At 39.0% G+C, this 19,239-nt stretch overlaps 1 protein-coding gene across 4 annotated transcripts in view; it reads left to right on the top strand.

Moving 5' to 3' along the window:
- The window catches only part of nfic (nuclear factor I/C), a 53,131-nt gene extending 33,946 nt beyond the window's left edge, over positions 1 to 19,185 (top strand). For all 4 annotated transcript variants that reach the window (XM_084910884.1, XM_084910882.1, XM_084910883.1 and 1 more), the window contains exons 6-13: positions 401 to 475; positions 1,563 to 1,695; positions 4,681 to 4,802; positions 6,066 to 6,179; positions 6,268 to 6,425; positions 7,689 to 7,872; positions 8,981 to 9,069; positions 9,342 to 19,185. In XM_084910884.1, the coding sequence (XP_084767010.1) occupies positions 401 to 475; positions 1,563 to 1,695; positions 4,681 to 4,802; positions 6,066 to 6,179; positions 6,268 to 6,425; positions 7,689 to 7,872; positions 8,981 to 9,069; positions 9,342 to 9,362 (896 nt within the window). In that variant the 3' untranslated portion in view covers positions 9,363 to 19,185. The remainder of the gene's footprint in view (positions 1 to 400; positions 476 to 1,562; positions 1,696 to 4,680; positions 4,803 to 6,065; positions 6,180 to 6,267; positions 6,426 to 7,688; positions 7,873 to 8,980; positions 9,070 to 9,341) is intronic.
- Positions 19,186 to 19,239: the final 54 nt, after the last annotated feature.

The raw sequence follows: 19,239 nt of genomic DNA, 5'->3' as shown, positions 1-19,239 counted from the left end.
TATATGTCTCTATCAGGTAATATGATCAGATAAAATAAATATCTTGTACATAAACAGTCTAATTTGCTAGAGCATGGGTTGACTTCTTAGACACAAAGTAACAACAAATCTGCAAGGATTCAGATTTTTGGGCAGACTGCAGTAATCTGAGCTGTGCCTTGTATTTACAAGTTTTAAATGCTGTTATTAATATTTATTACAAGCGGAAACATGGACCTGTATAAATTAAGAAAACTACCCAATCTATCAGTTATATTTTTGCTTTGGACTGCAAAGACCAAATAAGCTATTTAGGCATATCTGTTTAATTAAACATCATGATCCAAAGTGTAATTATATAAATACTACCTTAGTTTATCTATTTTCTTAGTGTGTAACTGCTGCTGTTTTATTTTTGCAGATGGTCCAGAGTTCCAGGAGAGTTTTGTAACATCAGGAGTTTTTAGTGTTACTGAGCTTGTTCAGGTCTCAAGAAGTAAGCCTGCTTTACCATTATGTTTTTCCTTTACACAGCTACGCTACCTTTGGCAGTGTTCTTACAGAGGCTAGTATTGTCATTGTAACATCAACCCTTCTTTAGCTCTGTCTTGACAGATTTGGTTTAAATATTTGAATTTGAAAAATGTTGAAGGGCATATTATTCTTGGACTAGTTTGAGAATATAAGAACAACATGCAAGTGCAATTTCAAGTTGTTTTTATGATGTCAATTGAGAGCACTGGTGGAGGCTGTAGCTCAGGCAGCAGTGCAGTTTATTAATCAGAAGGTTGGTGGTTTGATCCCTGACTGCTCCAGTCTGTATACCAAATGTCCTTGGGCAAGGTACTGAACCCCAGGTTGCTTTCTGATGCATTCCTCAGAGTATGAATGTTCAATAGGAAGCACTTATGTGTAGAAGGGTGAGTGAGATATGCTGTATGAAGTGCTTTGAGTGTACAAGTAAAGTAGAAAAGTACAGCATTTCTAATTTGTTGGCCTTATTTTTTGGTAAGATATGGTAACAACAGGATATCCATATCCAATTTTCACAGTCGTTTAGCTGTTTATAGAGCCTTTGTCTCCTGGGGGTGGAGAACATGTCATGGTGGAGTACATCAATCCTATCAGGATAGTTTGATCTCAGGATAAAAGTGGTGCCACAGAACAACTCAAGTCATTTCCTCTAAATGGACTTGAATTTCTAAACATGTGGAATCAAACCACACTGTCTCTTTTATTAACCATGTAAAATATTCAAACAGAAAACATTTACAGCCTTTTGTTTTGTTTTGTTTTTATTCGTGACCTTTAAAAGTAAACTGATCTGGTATGACTGGTGATCTGAACTAAGTGGGGTAGGCCATAGCAAAATCTTAAGCGTTGACTGTGAAAGTCAGTGAATTACATGTACATGATTAACAAAGTTTTTCTTGCTGCTTTGTGAGTAGATATAATGAAATCTAGATAGGAAATTAAAGACTAGTCAATTAGCACAGTATTGGGCTTTGCCACACACTTTGTGTACCTGATATTCTGTTTTAAGTGCGTAACTCATAAACACAATCTGTCTTTTTCCCATGTAGCTCCCGTTGTAACAGGAGTAGGGCCTGGTTTCTCTGTGGGGGAGCTCCAGGGTCATCTGGCCTATGATCTCAACCAGTCTGTTAACCAGCCAGTCAGTCTCAGACGATCACTGGCCAGCACCTCATCCAGCGGGTATTTTTACACACACACACACACACACACACACACACACACACACACACACACACACACACACACACACACACACACACTAATTTTCATGTCTTAGTGAGCACATCTAATTGACATAATGCTTTCCCTAGCCGCTTGCCCTAACCATGAAAAATGAATGCCTAAACATAATTGTAACACTGATACTTAAACCACATTTTGAGCCTCAAAAATGTCTTCAAGCCTGCGGGTTTGCATTTTGTCCCCATAAGGGACTGTACAATTTTCTGTCCTCACAAAGATGTCTAAACATGCACACACAAACAGGGTTGTAAATGGAGACTTCAATTTCTGGTGAATGTTCAAGCACATAAAAGGCAAAATGCAAGTGCACATTAAAATATAGGAGAACGAAAACAAATACATAGAAAGATAATAAAGGGACAACCAGGAGGCCTGTACTCTGAGAGCATAAGATGGGTCTATGCCTAAAGCTGCTCAGTCAGATTTTTTGACATATAAAGGATGATGCCTATATACTGTACATATACTGTACTGTACTGTTCATTTATGTATGCCTGCAGGTAAGGCTGGGCACTGAAAGCCGACTGAAAATTTTCAGAAATATTATCAAAAAGATTGGACCAACTTGCTGAAATATAAGTCTTTTCAACTGTACAAACTTTTGAATGGTGGCTGATAAATATTTAGAGAAATTGCACTTCTGCAAGGTAGAGGTTTACACTTACACTGTAAAAGTGTAAGTGATGACAAGTGATGTGTGAGAGTTGTAGGTTTTTGAGGTTTACCTTTTTAATTCTTTGGAAAAAAGATGGAAGTAGGGAGTCCATTTGTCCAATAATCCTGTCTATTTTAAAATGGATTCACTGGGAAGGATGAGCAGCCAAGAAATGGTACAGAGACTCATCCCCTGACTGCAGTTACTATAGGCTCTGATGTCTGTTTGCAGTAAGATTCATGTAAACAGTGTTGTGAGGTATGGCAGGATACCCCTGAGAAAAATACCTCAATGATCATCTTGTTTAGCCCACTGCTGCTTTAGTTTTCCTGTCCTTGTTTAACCTTTCTAACACTTCAGCCTTTGTTTTATTGGAGAGCACAGTTTTCTGAATTGCTCATTTAAATCACATTTAATAGGATAAAGTAGCTTTAAGAATTTATTCAAACAAAAGTCTCTTTCTTTAAGGCCGTGTTTTGCTCTTTGCTCTCTTACTATTTTCTTACTTTTTTCACTGTAGGTACAGAAACACCTTTAGTCATTGACCCCAATACAAAAATAAACTTTCTATAGTACATTTGTGCCAAAAATAAGATAAAACTAAGCTCAGACAAGCATGTATCTGTGCTGAAGGGTTAATGTTAGGCAGTAATAAATGAGCGACTACCACAGGAAAGGCTGGCAGAATTTCTTCTTTGTCACAGTGAAGAATTAGTCAGCTTTTCATTCAGTCGGCCTGGTAAACACACGTCTGTGGCAAACGTTTGATTTCCCCGGCCATATCACACACACATATCTTTGCTCACTTACAAAGAAGGATTGGAAGAAAATGCTGCAGTCAGATGAAACCAGATTTGACCTCTTTGACATCAGCTCCACCCGCCATGTTTGGAGGCAGAGAAACGTTGAATGAGACTCAAAGAACATCATCCGCACAATCAAACACAGAGTTGGAAACATCATAGTTTGGGCTGTTTTTCTGCTAAAGATGATTTCACAATAAAATCTTGGATGAGAACCTCCTTCTCTCAGCCAGGACGTTGATGAGATGAAGCACATTAAGGTGGAGAAAGCTAAAGCTTCCAGTTTCTAAGCAACAGCCAAGAAACCTAAAGGATTTAGAGAGAGTGTGTGAAGAGGAGTAGGCCAAAATCCCTCCTGAGATGTGTATAAACCTGGTGACCAAATACAAGAAACTTCTTCCTGCATATAGCAGTAAGAAGTAGCTCAGGAGGTATCTACTGATAAGACAGTTGGTGCTTCGATCCCTGACTCACCCCAGTGGGCATGCCAAATGTCCTTGGACAAAGTTGCTCTTGCATCCATCGGAGCATGAATGTGTGTGAATGTTAGTAAGCACTTAAAAGCATAGAAGAAAGTGCTTGTACGATTGGGTGAATGTAGCATTTTGTATAAAGCGCTCTGAGTGCTCTGGAAGAGTAGACACGTGCTATATAAGAATCAGACAATTTACCATTCTTGCTGGTTTACTGTTCTTGAGAATCAAATACTTTTTTCACAATGATGTGAAAATCCGTTCAGAACTTTTATTTATTGTGTTTTCCTGTTTGACAATCTCTGCATCAAAACAAAACTGTCATAAAAACGAGAAACCGTTCATTTCTTTCTAAGTGAGCAGACTAGCAAATTCAGCAGGAGATGAAATAATTATTTCCTCCACTGTATCCAGTTGAATGTTTTTATTCACTAGACATCTTAAGTTTGCAACAAGTATTCATTGGAAAATCAATTGCACTTAGGAGGAACATTAAGTGTGCAGCGTGTTATTGTGCAGACTAAAATCAGTATATGGTTGGAAAAGTAAGAAATACCACTTATTCTTTACAGAATTTATCTGACATGATAACAGTACACAATAGTTTACAGAAATGTTTTTTTGGTTCTTGCCCTTTTTTTTGGCTTTATTTAATAATATTAATAATATTTAATAGTGACAGTAGAGGCTGACAGGAAAGCAGAGAGAGAGGGGGGGGGAAGACATGCAGCAAAGGCCAGAAAGGCCCAGAAATGGTTAAATGAAAATGGGTTGCCAGGGTTGGATTGTAAATGATTTGGGTCTCTGAATGAAACGGGAAACAGTAATGCTGCTAAATAGCAAGTTGACTTCAGCCCACACACAGGCCCTTATGAACCTCACAGTAATCTTACCTTATGCATTTTAACACTGGACTATGGTTGATCTCCTCACATGGTTCCCAGTGAAACCAGGATCCTAAATGTGTGAGCATCTCTCTATGTGTCTTCAGGAGTAAACGTCATAAGTCTGGCTCTATAGAGGAAGAGGCTGATAGTCCAGGTGGGGAGTATTACCATTCACCTTCCTCACCAGCCAGCAGCTCCAGGAACTGGACTGATGACATGGAAGGAGGTAAGACTACCATATCGACTTTCCTATTTACAGTCATGCTGCTGAACAGATTAGGGCCAGGTTTACTAATACATTGCACCATCACAAACTGGTTTTTGGCATTTAAAAAAATATTGTTGGTATTTATGAAGAGAGCACAGTGACATAATTGAATGCAAGAGGCGGGATTTTTATGCGACTGACTATGTTGTATATCTATTTCTGTGAGGAGAATATTTAAATCAAGTATGCAAACTAATGTACTAACATTTGTGTTAGTACATTTGTGCAATTTACTGCTAATTCATCAAAACTAACAACTAAATCTATTAACTAAAACTAACCTATTTGGGTATTGTGCTCAGATGCTAATTTGCCCTGTTTATTAAATCTGGCCCTAAAGCTTGTGATGCACTTATTTGGATTATTATATTTAAGATTAGCATGTAGGAAAATCCTGTTATTCACCAAAACGATACTAGCTAGTCAGTAGTATAATTAAATAATAATGAATTCATATATTTTATCAGTATTTTTATCAGGAGGCAGGGTCATGAACAGATTCTGGACAGTTGTTATGCATAAGCATAGGATTTGCTCAGGTAGCCTGTATTAGCTGCTGGCTCAGCATATACCTTCTATACATTGCAATAAAGGGCGTGCATTTTAATCTGCTTTAGTTTTTGCATCCCACCACATTTATGCTATGTGACTCAGTCAGTCCATATTCTGTGACTGTTGTCTACTCTGGGGGGCTCTGGGAGGGGCTCTTACTGTTATTCTCATTACCAGCTTCCCACGTATGCACATGGAAGGGCACCGATGCCTGCACTCTTTGCCTTATACTTTCCAAATACCAAAGAAGAACAGCAGACCACATCTGACATTTAAGAATGACAGGTTCCTCATGCCACTCTAACAAAGTTCTAATCAACGGCGCCTAACCTGGAAATTCTGATTCTAATTTGATGGAGCTGAGTATCACTTACATACAATGTCTTACTTTTTTGGTTAGGTGCCACAAAACGTTTTAAAATGCAACATCAGCACAAAGGGAAACAGTTGGAAAACCTTTCCATTATAAGCCATGCAAATACCTGTGGTCTAGTACACAACTGGTTTCTGCTGAGTCAGGATCGTGTGCTTCATGATTATATATTATATTATTTTAAGACCAATTTCTAGAGAAACTGACATAAGTACAAATGACAGAAAATTTTGGGTGCTTTTGTGTGTGTGCGTGCGTGTCTGTGTGTGTGTCTGTGTGTTGTGGGATTCATTTAGGGCTGTCTCCTCCGGTGAAGAAGGCAGAACTGGACAGTCCTTCTCCCCAGGAAGACTCACCAAGAATGGGTTCCTTTACTCAGCACCACCGGCCTGTTATAGCTGTTCACAGTGGTCAGTAGCACACACACAGACACACACACACACACACACATATATATATGTATATATGCACAGAACAACATGTCATTTTTTTTCTCAGGTCTGTCCCGGAGTCCACATCCCTCCTCATCTCTTCATTTCCCATCTTCCTCCTACTTCCCCCATGGAGCGATCCGTTATCCTCCTCATCTTGCCCAAGACCCTCTAAAGGATCTGGTTTCATTAGCCTGTGACCCTGCCAATCAAACCCCTAGCTCAGTGAGTACATCTAGTCAACACAAGCCAACACACTATTCCCTTTCTCCACTACTACCTAGTATTACATGTATGCTGCAAAAATAAGTACAAATGTTTTTGAAGACAGATATTTCTTGTGCAACCAATTCAATTACCATATTAGCAGTTCCTCCAGACCTGCAGCACTTTGTAACTGTAGACAGGGCTGCACATAAGTGGTCCGCAGGTGCGCATGCGCTGTCAAAATAAAAGACGTGCGCCAGATAAGAAGTTGCAACGCGCGTTTGCGTACATAAGATTTTCTGGAGGAGGACAGACGTTTGTTTAGAACTCTTAAAGATGTCGAAGAAGCAAGCTCCTTTAAGCAATTACTTTGGTGTTCCTCCACCTCCAAAGAAATGTCAGAAGGAGTCCGAACCGCAAAAGAAGCGCGTATTCTCGGAAAAGTGGTTGCAGGAGGTGAGCTGGCAGTTGTTTGAAGCCAGAAAATCTTATGTACACAAATGCGCATTGCAACTTCTTATCTGGTGTGCATCTTTTATTTTGACAGCGCATGCGCACCTGCTTACCACTTATGCGCACCCCTGTCTATAGATGGAGAGTGACAATATCTCCACATGTATAAACATAAAAGTAAAAAAAGACACAAAGAGAAGAAACAGGTTCAGATTCTAACTTTGATGCAGCAAGTACTTTTTTTTACATAAAAAAACCCTGAATGTGGAGCAGTGAAGGTAGAAGCAAGTCAGAATATGTGTGCGTGAATTAGAGGGAGACAGGAGGAAAGGTGAACATGCAAGGTGTAGACATATAGAAGGTTAGAAATGAGGACATCAGAAGGACAGCTCAGCACCAGAGAGGCTGAGATAGTTTGGACATTTGCAGAATGTATATCTATATATATATATATCAGACAGAGGATGATGATGAAGATGGAGCTGAGAGGCAGGAGGAAAAGAGGAAGACCTCAGAAGATTCATGGATGTAATAAAGGAGCACATGTGTGGCCGAGGAGGATGCTGGGATAGGGTGAGATGGACGCAGATGATCTGTTGTAGCGACCCGTAAAGGCAGCAACCAAAAGAAAGAGGAAATCGCATCTAATTTTTTATTCCACACTGGATATCCACAGTGCAATGTATAAATTAGACCACTTCCTGTGAGTTTAGGACAAAACCCTCAGGCACATGACATCACCTCTGTCAATAACACTAACATATTTCATATTACTGTGGGTTTAATGCTTCTTTAATGAATAAAATTCACATTTCCAAAATATTCTAGCTGAATGGAAGTAACCAGGTCAAAGTGCCCAGTCACTACATCTCGTCACAAATGTTGGCACCCCCTGGACCTGCACCCTCTCTGGCGAGTCCCCCATCCTCCCTTTCTAGGCCGACCCTTCCTACAGAGTCAAAAGCTACTACCACGTCCTCTGATGCAGGAGCAAACTCCCCCACATCACCCAGTAAGTATTCATAAATAATCTACTATATATACAGATAATATATACATATATATACAGTTTGTACAAAACATTTCAGTGAATACAGGTGAAAATGAGGCTTAGAGCATCAGTGACAAGTAGAGCAACTAATGATCTGTTCCATAAAATCAAATAACTTCCAGTATATCTTCAGTATCAAGCTGGTCAAATAAAAGTTATTAGTAAACGCTGCAAATTTGATTTTCCAAAGTATAAGCAAATATTAATATGCTGCCCAGAATAAAACAGTTCAGTAGAAGCTGCTGTGTACACTTCCATGTTCAATGCACGATATTAGAATTTTCTCATATTTTGTCAAGTTTGTGATTTCTGACAGAAATCTGATGCCATACTGTTATTCAGATCAACTACATACATTAAAAGTGGAAAATGTTTTTCAAAAACGACACTGTTAGGAGATGGTCATTATCATTCAAACACAATATGAAAAGAATTAACTATGCCTTTTGAGATACTGCTTTCTGCACTCACTTGGTTGAACAGGTGACCCATTTGTACTTTCTTGTAAAAAAAGGTATGAGAATAGACTGGTAGGTCCAGACGCAGGAGGTAGACTGATGTTAATACCTGATAAAGACAGTGTTGTTACAATGTCGTTGTTAGTTAGCAGTTAATTGAATATTTTGTTTACATTGCTGTTCCAAACCTTTCTGCTCATTTCTGTGTAAACATTTAAATGTGTGTCAGTTGTATTTCATATGCAGTGGACACTTAAAGCCCAGATCTATGCTGGGCGACATTTGTGGAGTTTGGGGTTTTATTCCAACTTCCAACCTGCAATACAGACAGAATAAATATAATATATTTATAGAATATAGAGTAAAGAGGAGATGGGCAATACTCTGCCCAGTTCACATCAATTTCTCAGATAATTCTGAAGGGAAAGACGAACAATAAGCAAACTTAATTCCGCCAAATATTCTACAGCGAGCAGAGTTGACTTCAGGGCATTTGATGCTGTACTATGCTATAGTTGTTGCTGTTGCTGTTGACGGAACTCATTGTGTAAGGTGTTCAACTAATGGTGAGTTCATGGAGATAGTGTAAGAATGATGCTATTAACCCTCAGCATACTCTGCCCCGGGGACCCCTCCAGCTAATCGATCATCCTTCGTGGGAGTCACCCCTCGAGACCCAGGTGGACTCTACCAAGCGCAGGTCAGTATGGTTTACTTCATTGTAAAAGTCGTTTTAGGAAGGATTAGATGACCCCAAACACCAGAAATTTAGAGATTTCACTGTTCAATATCTGGAAAATTCTGGTATCTCTCTCTAATACTGCACATAAATGTTTTCAGTAGCAGTGTTTAGTTCAACATGATCAAGAAAGTCTTGGATTATACTTGTGTGTGAGAGGAACTCTGACTTTGTACATTTCTAAGCTGAGTCGTTGTATTTGTGTTTTAATTGTGTGTCTGTCTCCTTTCCAGTCTTGGTATTTGGGCAACTGAGGGAACTTGGGAGGAAACGTGATTGTCATGACAGTAAACTTCTGGGGGGAAAAAATAATGTTGTGAAGACATTTCCAGAGGAAAAATATATTAACCTCTGGTCATACATATATATAAATATACGTTGCAATATATTTATATATGTGTAAAGAGACGTCCTGGATGGAAGAAGGATGCTGGGCTCTCTCAGCCGTTTTATATCCCCAGAATGAACTATGCTTTATGACATTACATGTTTGTCACAAATGGCATATTTTCAAAGAAAAGTAATGACTTAATGCAGAGGTTTCATTGGTCCAAATGAACTACAGACCAGAACCAGGCATCAACACATCAGATTCTCAGAAGCCTGAAACTTAACTGTGTCCCCAGGATGAGTCCTGTTTCCCTGGGATGGATGTCAGCCTTGACCCCTGTACCCTGGATCTCGACACTAAGTCAACTACAAGGCCTATATAGACCTCATCCCTCCCTCAACACTTAAAATGCCCCACTCTCCGCTGCAGGTGCTGCTTATAATATATGCAAATAAGCCTCCTTTAATTTCTGAACCGACCAGAAGAGGTTGTTAATATTTAATGTTTATTTGCACTTTTTAAGTATGTCATTGATACGTCTGAAGAAAATTACAAGCTGAATAGCGCAGTTTATTTCACTCTTCCCAACAAAACACAGAGGCTTCATCTTTTTTATTGACAATCATCCACCTGAAATTATTTAGTTGCTTTGCAAGGCTCATGTTTGTAAGACTGTTTGATTGTGCTCTTTGGTAGAAAACAACGAGTAATAGTGGAATATAAGAGCTATATTCATGCCTCCTCCTCCACAGCACACAATGCTACAGCTGAAAGCAAGTGTGGAGCAAGGCCCAGTTTTACTATGCCATGTTAGAGTGCATGAGTGGGCCATGACCTCAGTTCCAAACGTACAGTGTTTGACATTGACGTGACTTCCTCAGTAGAATTATCAAAAGGCAAACACATACCTGGATGATGTGGCAGCACAGCCAGCAGTACATTGGCTGCTGAATGTGGCTGAACTGTAGCCTGGTTGTGTAATGTAGTGTGCGTGTGTGTCTGTAGATGATTGTGTATGAGAATGTGATGGTTCCTGCATTTCCACACTCATTCCTGCTTTGAAGAGATGTCCTGTAGTTTTTGTTTGTCTCAAAATGACAGGATCTGTGTTTGTGTGTGGGTGGGTTAGAAAGAGATAAAGCAGGTGCTGCACTATGATTACAGTAAAATACGTTTCTTTCAAAAGTTATGATGTGGTATGTTGCCAAGCTGGAGGTTTAGCAGACTGTTTTTTGTTTTTGATGAAGTTGTTGATGCTGATGAGCATGTTATGCATATATGACTTGAACTGTGGACAAAATCTGGGTGTGTCGTCTAGCTGTAGAATAAGTGGTGGTCCCTGACAAGTTCTGCTCTGTGTAGTTCAACCCCAACCCAATCTGAACAACGTGTGATGGAACAGCAGCAGTAGGGTTTGATTTGGGACTGGGCTGGGCGACACAGGTGAACAGAAGAACGGTGCTAGAGTTGTTTTCCAGTTTGAAGTGCCAACATCAACAAATTAAGCATTTTAAGGTAGGTCGAGCCCTTGGTTTTCTGTGTAAATGTTGATATAGAGTTTGCATTATTGCTAGTGAGGCAAAGCAGTGTTCTGTTATCGCTGACGTTTCACAGCTTCAGTTACCAAATACATTTCTATAGTGGTCTACTGAAAGGCTTACAAGCTACATTTTAACATTGACTGAAATCTTCAGAAACATTTAAAAAGGTGAAAAAACATAATGATGAAAGAAGGAATAAAATTGAGGATCAGATTCTTGAATGCACCTTAAACATCATCAGTTCTGGCAAATAAAATTCATTGTAAACTCTAAAAGAAACAGTAGTAGACATGTGCACCATGGCCCTTTGATAAATCTTACACAATGTCATTTGTGTAAGATAGTGTTACATGTTGACAATGTCAAGATTTTTAAGAAGTAATACATTATAGTCTGTGCCATACTTTATTTCTAAGAACTGGTGAGTCTAAAGCAGTCTCCTAAACACTTGTCGGCATATTATTTTTCCGTGGATGTAACGATGTAAAAATGTGTTTTTGATATGTGATTGATCTGATTGGATACCACACGAGAAGAGTTTCCGAGTAACCTGTATTATTCACAGGAAATTTTCTGCTGGATTGTTTCTGCAGTCCGTCAGTTTTTTCCACTTGCTTTCTGTGCACAGAGAGTAAGAGAAAACTCCAGACATTGTTCCTTGGTGTAGTTGTTGTAGGCTGTTTCCATGACCCACATTTGTCTCCATCTCCCTGGAAACAAATATTCTTATTGGAAGAAAGTTTTTTTTTTTTAAAGTGACCCCCCTGCTGTGGTCTGACCAATGACAGTTTTCTTCAAGTCCTATGTTTCAGCACCTTCAATGCAAAATAATAAAATGGATATTGGTTCAGAGAGCCATATATTTTCAGCTTTAACTAGGAAACCCAATGCTCCCTAGGATGTAGGTCTGAACACTTTCTGTTCTCAGAAAAGAAAACAGAATCTTGCAGAGCTTTGTTTCCACGTTCTATGGAAAACTCACCCGAGGACATTTTATCATTCAGCAGGACAATGATTCAATTCTATAATATTCACATAGCACCAGTTTACAACAACAGTTTTGTCTTTATATGGTAAGGTAAACATTAGGATATAATACAGTGAGAAAAAGGGGAGAGGAGAAGTGCATGTGCCCCAGCAGCATTTAGCCATTTGAATTTGTCATGTGGCTCAAAAGCACTGAAACTGGCTCAGTAGATAAAATAAATGTTTGCAGTGTGTTCTAATAATAGTATGTAAGGGAAGCATATATAATGTAGGTACTGGTCCCAGTACAGAATCTAATGGAACTTCATGACTGACTTTTTTGCGTGAGGAAGTTTTGTTTACGTGATTAATTCTGAACCCCTAAGCTTGTGGCGCTGTGTATTTAAAAGGGTTTACGCTCAGACCTGCTCAAGTTAAAGCAGAGGCTTTAAAGAGAATGTGCTGAAGTTCAACAGCTGAAGAAGATAGAAAATTGCTTCACTGGGCTTCCAGTGAACTGTTAGCAAAGCAGGTGGTATAGTCACTGGAAATATTGGACCCAGGATTTCCAGTGATATTTACAGTTTTGATCATGCAAGATATTATTTTGCACAGGAAGCAAACATCTGTGGGATCATGCAAACGCCTTGCACCAAAATGCACCAAGCAGCAGAAAAAGACAGCAGTTCACAGATATGGACAGGCTTCACGTGTGTGTTTGTACAGCAATTCGGACAAAAAACAGAAATTCCATTTTAACATTTTCCTTCTGTTTCTCCTGCCTCCTGTTGTCTTTACATTTATAAATGCTTGTGTGAGTTACTATGGGAATGAGCATGAATGATCAATTTCTAAGGAATCTTACTTGGACGTGTCCCCATATAATTTGAATCTTATATCTTGAAATTTGATTTGATCTTGTCTGTTTTCCGTCAGGCCACACCTAAAATGTACTTTACCTTGCATTAGAGCAGAGATGTCGGTGTATTTCCTTTTTCTTACCCACGGTTTGGGGGCTATAGCTAAGTTAATTTAGTGCCTACAAGGGATCAATGACATGGACAGAAAGTGTTGATATGAACTGGATTTTAGTTTAAGGTTCAGTTAAAGTTGTCTTAAAGCTGATGTATATTGCATGGTGCTGTCCTGGTCGCTGTGCTGACCTAACCAATGCATGGCTCAACTTGATAATACCTCTCCATCTCTGTCTTGCTCTTCCTCATCCTTCTTTTCCTCCCTCTGTTCTGCAGACTACATCAGAGGGAAGTGGATGGAAGGCTATATGTTTCTTTGAATTTAATAATAGCTCTGTTGTTAAACTTTTGCACGATATTTCGTAAAACACATTATGTGCCTTGCCTTTAGTTAAAGAACAGTAATATTTTATGGAAACATGATCATATGTTTCACGGTACAAAAAAGCTGCATGTGTGATTACTCGACATTAACCAGTGTAGCAAGTGCAAATTTTTTGGTTGTGGTGGTGCGCCACCTGAGATAGTAACTTACGGCTAAGCTCTATGAAAGCTTCCACTAGCTGTTTATCATCTACTCTGTTATCCTAAAGATAGAGCAATTTTTACAGTGTGAAAGGAAGTGTGTGAAACTTTGCGGAAATATGCTCTTTTTACTGTCGTATGAAGAAAACAACTTTGTTCCCTAAATAATATACATTTGGTTGCAATTAAGGTAGCTCAGCTGTTATATCATGACCTACTGAAAGTGTGAACTTGGTCTGTATGGCCCCAGTGACGCAGGCCTGGAGATCAGTTGACTACCATCTGGCAACTACACATGAGAAAAACGTGTCCTCGGCTACTCTGAGTGGTAGTGAAAAGTGCCACACAAACCGGAAATGGACAACCTGTGCCGTCCAACTAAAAGTTTGGCCTTTTACAGCTGGTTGGCTGAAGCAGTGAGGCTTGACTTTTACTTTGAAGGCTAATGTCCTGTCTTTTCACTTTGCATAGCAAGTTTTGCTCTTGCGGGTGTAGTGTTTAGAGACAACTTGGCATCTTCCATGCAAACTACTGTGGCAGTCTGCTAGCATGTAAAGCAATCACAAGGAAGTTTTTGATGCAGCACCATCTGTGTGAGCAATTTCACCCAGCAACCACTCGCCATCTGGTTGGGAAATATCCATTTTTCACTGGAAGGTTCCCAGAAGTTGACAGGTCTCTAGGCTGGTGTGACTGAGGTGACTGAAGTGTGAGAACTGTCGACTGTGATCCAGCCTCCAAGTATATACACCTGCTGTCATATATATCATTTAGGTCCTATGCTTGATTTATTGCAACAAAAACACGTGAACACATGGAAAAGACTGCAGTTCCCAGTATTTTCCCAGTTCCTTTAGACTCTGTGGATTTTTCTGGTGTTATCTGAGATACTCAGGTGTTGACTGCACTCATATAGCTGATTGGATTCAGTGGCTGTGCTGTTTAAGGCTGGCGTGTAGGCTGAGGTGTCTGTGGGCTAATGTAAGTGAACATTATTGGTGTTGCTATGTGTAAAGTCACATGCACACGTTGTTTGATATTTGCTTAGATATGTGTTATATGAAAATGTGGACACCGTTGTGTTGTAGTAAAATGTTTTTTCTGGGCGTGGTTAAATATGGATGGAAGCTTTGATTTGAAAATGACACTTTGCAGAGGCTAAAACATGGGTTGAGAAAGTCAAGTCTGGTGGTAAGTCCTGCCTAAATGTTCGCAATACAAACAAAAGCCATCTTCAGAGGCACTGCTCAGCTCTATCTACTTAACGTTTTATTGTCCCATGTTAGATGCATATAGACACATTTAAAGGTACTTATTGCAGGGAAAAATCTTGTTGGGCTTTAGCTAGTATGGCCACGTATGGTTGCCATGTAATGGAAGCATGTTAAACATGTACAGGTTTAGATTTCAGGGCTTTGCAGCTTTATGACTGGTGATGAGAATACCGTCCAATTGCCTATATGACGACTTTGATCCTGTTACTCAGCATGTGATAAAAGGCCATAAATGACTTTGAGTTAACATTATTTTTACTCATCTTCGCTTTAGGTTATTTTTAGGTTTTCCTTGGGTTATTATTACTTTGCTTTAGAATTATAGTTTTAAACACATCAGTGTGTAAAAAAATATATACAAAATGCACTTATTAGTTATCAAGATGTATAGAATGTTTAAATCATTTGTGGCTGTCTTATACAGTAAGTGGTAACCATGAAATGGGGAAAATTGTGTCTCTTAGAGAAAAATGTGGACAACAAAGCTGTTTGGTTTGGACGTCAACTGAAGTGAAATGACACAATGCACAACTGCTAAGACTTCACAATCTCCTAAATGTGTCATTGTGATAAAGAAATGTTGACAGTGATGTCACATGTAGCAATGTTTTTGTAATACATAAATTATGTCCTGAAATATTGAAACTTTTTTATAGGATCGAGCTGTTTGAAATTACACATTGGGCTTGACTAATGAAATGCTTCTTCTTACTGTAGCACCACACTTATAAGAATATGGCCTTATTTTTGCAAGCGTCAATAAAGGTTGAGTCAACAGTTAATAAATGTTTAGGTCAAGTACTTGTGTGCAGAAATGGTATAAAACAAGGAATAATTTATCCAAATATTTTGGTGAAAATGAAACGAAATAGGACAGTGTTTAAAAAAAAAAAAAAGCATTCAGTCTTGGACTATACTGGTCCATCGCTGCTTCAAAAATAAAGGTCTTCACCACTGACACGTCATCCATAATAGGGCAAACACTGACAGAGAGAGAATGGCAGCAATGTGACGCTCTAGCAAGTTAGAAAAGAGCAATATCTGGTCATTTTATTGCACATCAGTTGCACAAACACTTTTACCCGCTGAGGATGGTGATGGTATGGGAGCTTATAGGGCGTGCCCTCAGGTATTAGTTTCTTCACACACAGACCTAAGACTTGTAGCAATACAGCAGGAACCCACCAATCCTGGTCAGATGTACAACTTTAGCAAATCAGAGGATCCTCAGAGACCTCCTGATGGGAGTTCCATCAGAAATTATGAGCCAAAGTGGAAAGTGTAATTGTTGCTGCAAGATCATAGATAGAAGCTGAGTGGTAGAAGCTTTAATTCAGGGCTTTATATGGACTTTGATAGTGGCTGTGATTATAAACCTTAAATAACATGTATTTTGGCTTGAATGATATCTAGTAACCTGACTATGGTGATATATCCAAAACTGTATGAAGACAGACTGTGTTGCTTGTACGGTTACCAAATCTTTATGTACTTTACTTAATGTTAAAACGATGAAGCAGAGTATTAACCTATGATGGGTCTGATTGCGGTTAAGTTGTGATGAGGCCCACTATTTGCAAACATGTTTTTTCTTCACGCGTATAGGAAATATAGAACTTGCTTTTAGATTTAGTTGCTTTAAAAGTTTCAAATACATTTTTAACAAACACTACAGCCAAAAATGCCCATGCAAAATGTGCAAGTGGTTTACAAAAAACTGTACAAGCTTTGTAGTTGTTCCTTCTCCTCCAGCTGACGACCACAATAGAAACTCACGCAAACCTTCACCTGTGGAAAGAATGTACGCACAGTTTACTGGCACGTGACTTAAAATCCACATTTTGGATGCAATGCTGTCAGGAAACAGTGTGAACTGTTGATGTGCGTCTTCATTTCTGTTTCCCACCAAACGAAAACCTGACAACAGGATGCCTAAGTAACACACTCACTCTACTGAGTGGAAGACACATGCCCAGTACTGTTAAGGTGATAGCGTTTCAAGCTTGTGCAGTATGTTTACACAATGTTTGAAATAGAGGTCTATCATAATCATATCATCATATCATAAAATACTGAAATCAAGATCAAATTTATCAAGAATTACAGCTATTAATTAATCATAATTGGCATGTGATGTGTCTTGATATTATGATCTTTTTTTTTTTGCTATAAAATTCAACTTTAAAGAAAGCGACACACCAATTCAGGCTCTCATGCAGACACTGTCCTCTTACGGAAAGTGTACAGACATGCAAACTCATCAAGTTCCTCGCTCTATTCAAATAAACCAGCAGGGCAGCAGCAACTGAAAAGTTCTACCAAAAACAATGTCAATAAGCAGTGCCTATCACTTTACTGTTGGAGGTATTTTGTAAGCTGTAGGTGTTGTTTTCAGACCCTACATGGTTTGGTGACAAACAGCGTTGCCCTCACCGGTGCGGGTCCTGAAGTAACAAGCCATACAACAAACCAAAGAGTTGAAGGAAATCTAGAGATAACACTGAGTGTGCATTTTGGGGGACACTAAAGTTCAGAGGTTTTACAGTTTATGGTACTTCATGTTATGCTGTACTACGTTCGGGGCCTACAGCTGTGTTCTGTTTTCAGCTTTTATAGGTCACGCGTGAAAAACATTATAAATGCAGCACAAATGTGATGCCACATTACAAAAAGGAGCATCTGTGTCAGTTGATTTATCCACTGCAGTGTGCTGTCAGTGCATGGAGGTCTGTATTATCATTATTATTCAGTTATAATAATGTGTCAGTTGTAGTAATCAGCTCTGTGATTTGCTTTCACGCACTGTCTACTATTTCCCCCTGCAAGCTAGTTCGCTTCACCGTCTTTTGTAAGACCCCACCCCCGCGAACACACACACAAACACACAGTAAATACATGCATATTTATTTTGTGCCACAGATACAGACTGGCGTTAACTGAGCGTGTGGTTGACTTGGTTCCCTCTAGATTTTTTTGAAACTCTGTGGTTTAAAGACAAACAAGTGCTGTTTAGGCGGCCACTGTTATTATAGTTCAAATTCTGATAATCAATGTATGTGTCCATATATTTCATGTTACACTGCATCACACCAGAGTCCAAACTGCTCGATGATTGTGATTAGCAGGTCATGTTCAGTATTGTGAACAGCTGTTTCTGAGTAAACAGTCGTACTGCAGGTGGTACTTCCTATTTTTTAGTTTCACGGCTGCAGATGATCAGATGTTGAACTGTTTGCTGTATGAGGAACAAAGGGACTGCAGAGGGCTCTTTTCTATGAACTATCAATGATATTCAATGCTCTACCCTACTGCTGCTGTTTCCTGGAACAACTCCATTGATTTGGTGACTCCAATATGTGTTTCTTTTTTTTTTGCTGTTACTTGAAATGCATGTTTGCTTTTTAATTTTTTTAATGGCCTTTGAAAACCTTTCCTGTAATTCAGACTTACAGCAGGAAACCACACTTGGTTACTAAAAATGGAATTGTACAGCTGCAGGTTTTCCTCTGACAGTGATGCCATATTGATTTGTTTCTGTAACTGAAAGTACATTGCTACTGCACAGTTTACTCCATGTGCTCAAGATAGTATGTAATGAATGAAAGTTTTTTTTCTCAGAGAATATTTGAATGCATATTTGAACATTTTTTTTCCATCATAACTTTTCCAGATATTATATTAAAAAACTGCTTGCTTGCTTCCAGACATATATCCCTTACATCAGAGAAGGCATAGGCATTAAAACATGTCATCAGTTATTGCATGACTGCAATTCACATAGACTGTCGTCCTTTTCACATTAACTTTATAGTTGGAATTGAGTTAGCCATGTGATAACAACAACAAAATCTTTTTATCACTTAAAATGGGCATGCATGATGCACACTGAGGTACGCTGGTACCTAAAAATAACAACGCTGCAGTGAAGCAGAGAGCGGTCCCCTGTTACAGCGATATGGGAACGCCTCTGTGTTCATTATTGTGTACTTTGGTCACAGTTTTAACATCTGGATTGAGCTGAGTCCATTCCATTCCATATTGGAAAGCTGAAGTGCTGACATTAATCCTGACCTCGAGATTTACTGTGGAAAGGGCTGCTGCTTCAAGCAGAAAGTAGTTTCTTGGCAGCTTTACCGAGCCTTTTAAGTACTTTTTACTATGTGGATTTTTTGTTTTTTCGTTTGTTTTTCAGCTGAAATTATTGTCAGTCATATATTTTTGCATGGCATAAACTAAAGTCTCGCACTTACCGGTCTGATCCTCTTTGAATGTATAATGTTTGCGTGAAAGCCGTCTGAACCAGTGTTTATGACCTTATGTTATTCATCTGTTGTGGGGGATATTCAACCTTTAGAACCACATTTAGACATTGCTATTGACAGATTCTAATGAAGTCATTTCTGGAAATGAGTATGTTTCCCTATGCAAAAATATACCATTAATAAACATGCTATTCTAAAACTCAACCAGTAGGCTCTGTGTTTGTTCATTCATTCATATCTGCTGTTATTATAATGAGA

Source organism: Perissodus microlepis, chromosome 17 (genome assembly GCF_051167445.1).
Source record: "Perissodus microlepis isolate ML-2025 ecotype Zambia chromosome 17, ASM5116744v1, whole genome shotgun sequence".
Lineage (NCBI taxonomy): Eukaryota > Metazoa > Chordata > Actinopteri > Cichliformes > Cichlidae > Perissodus > Perissodus microlepis.
Note: the sequence above shows the minus strand (reverse complement) of the source record. Positions and strands in the feature narration are given on the sequence as shown.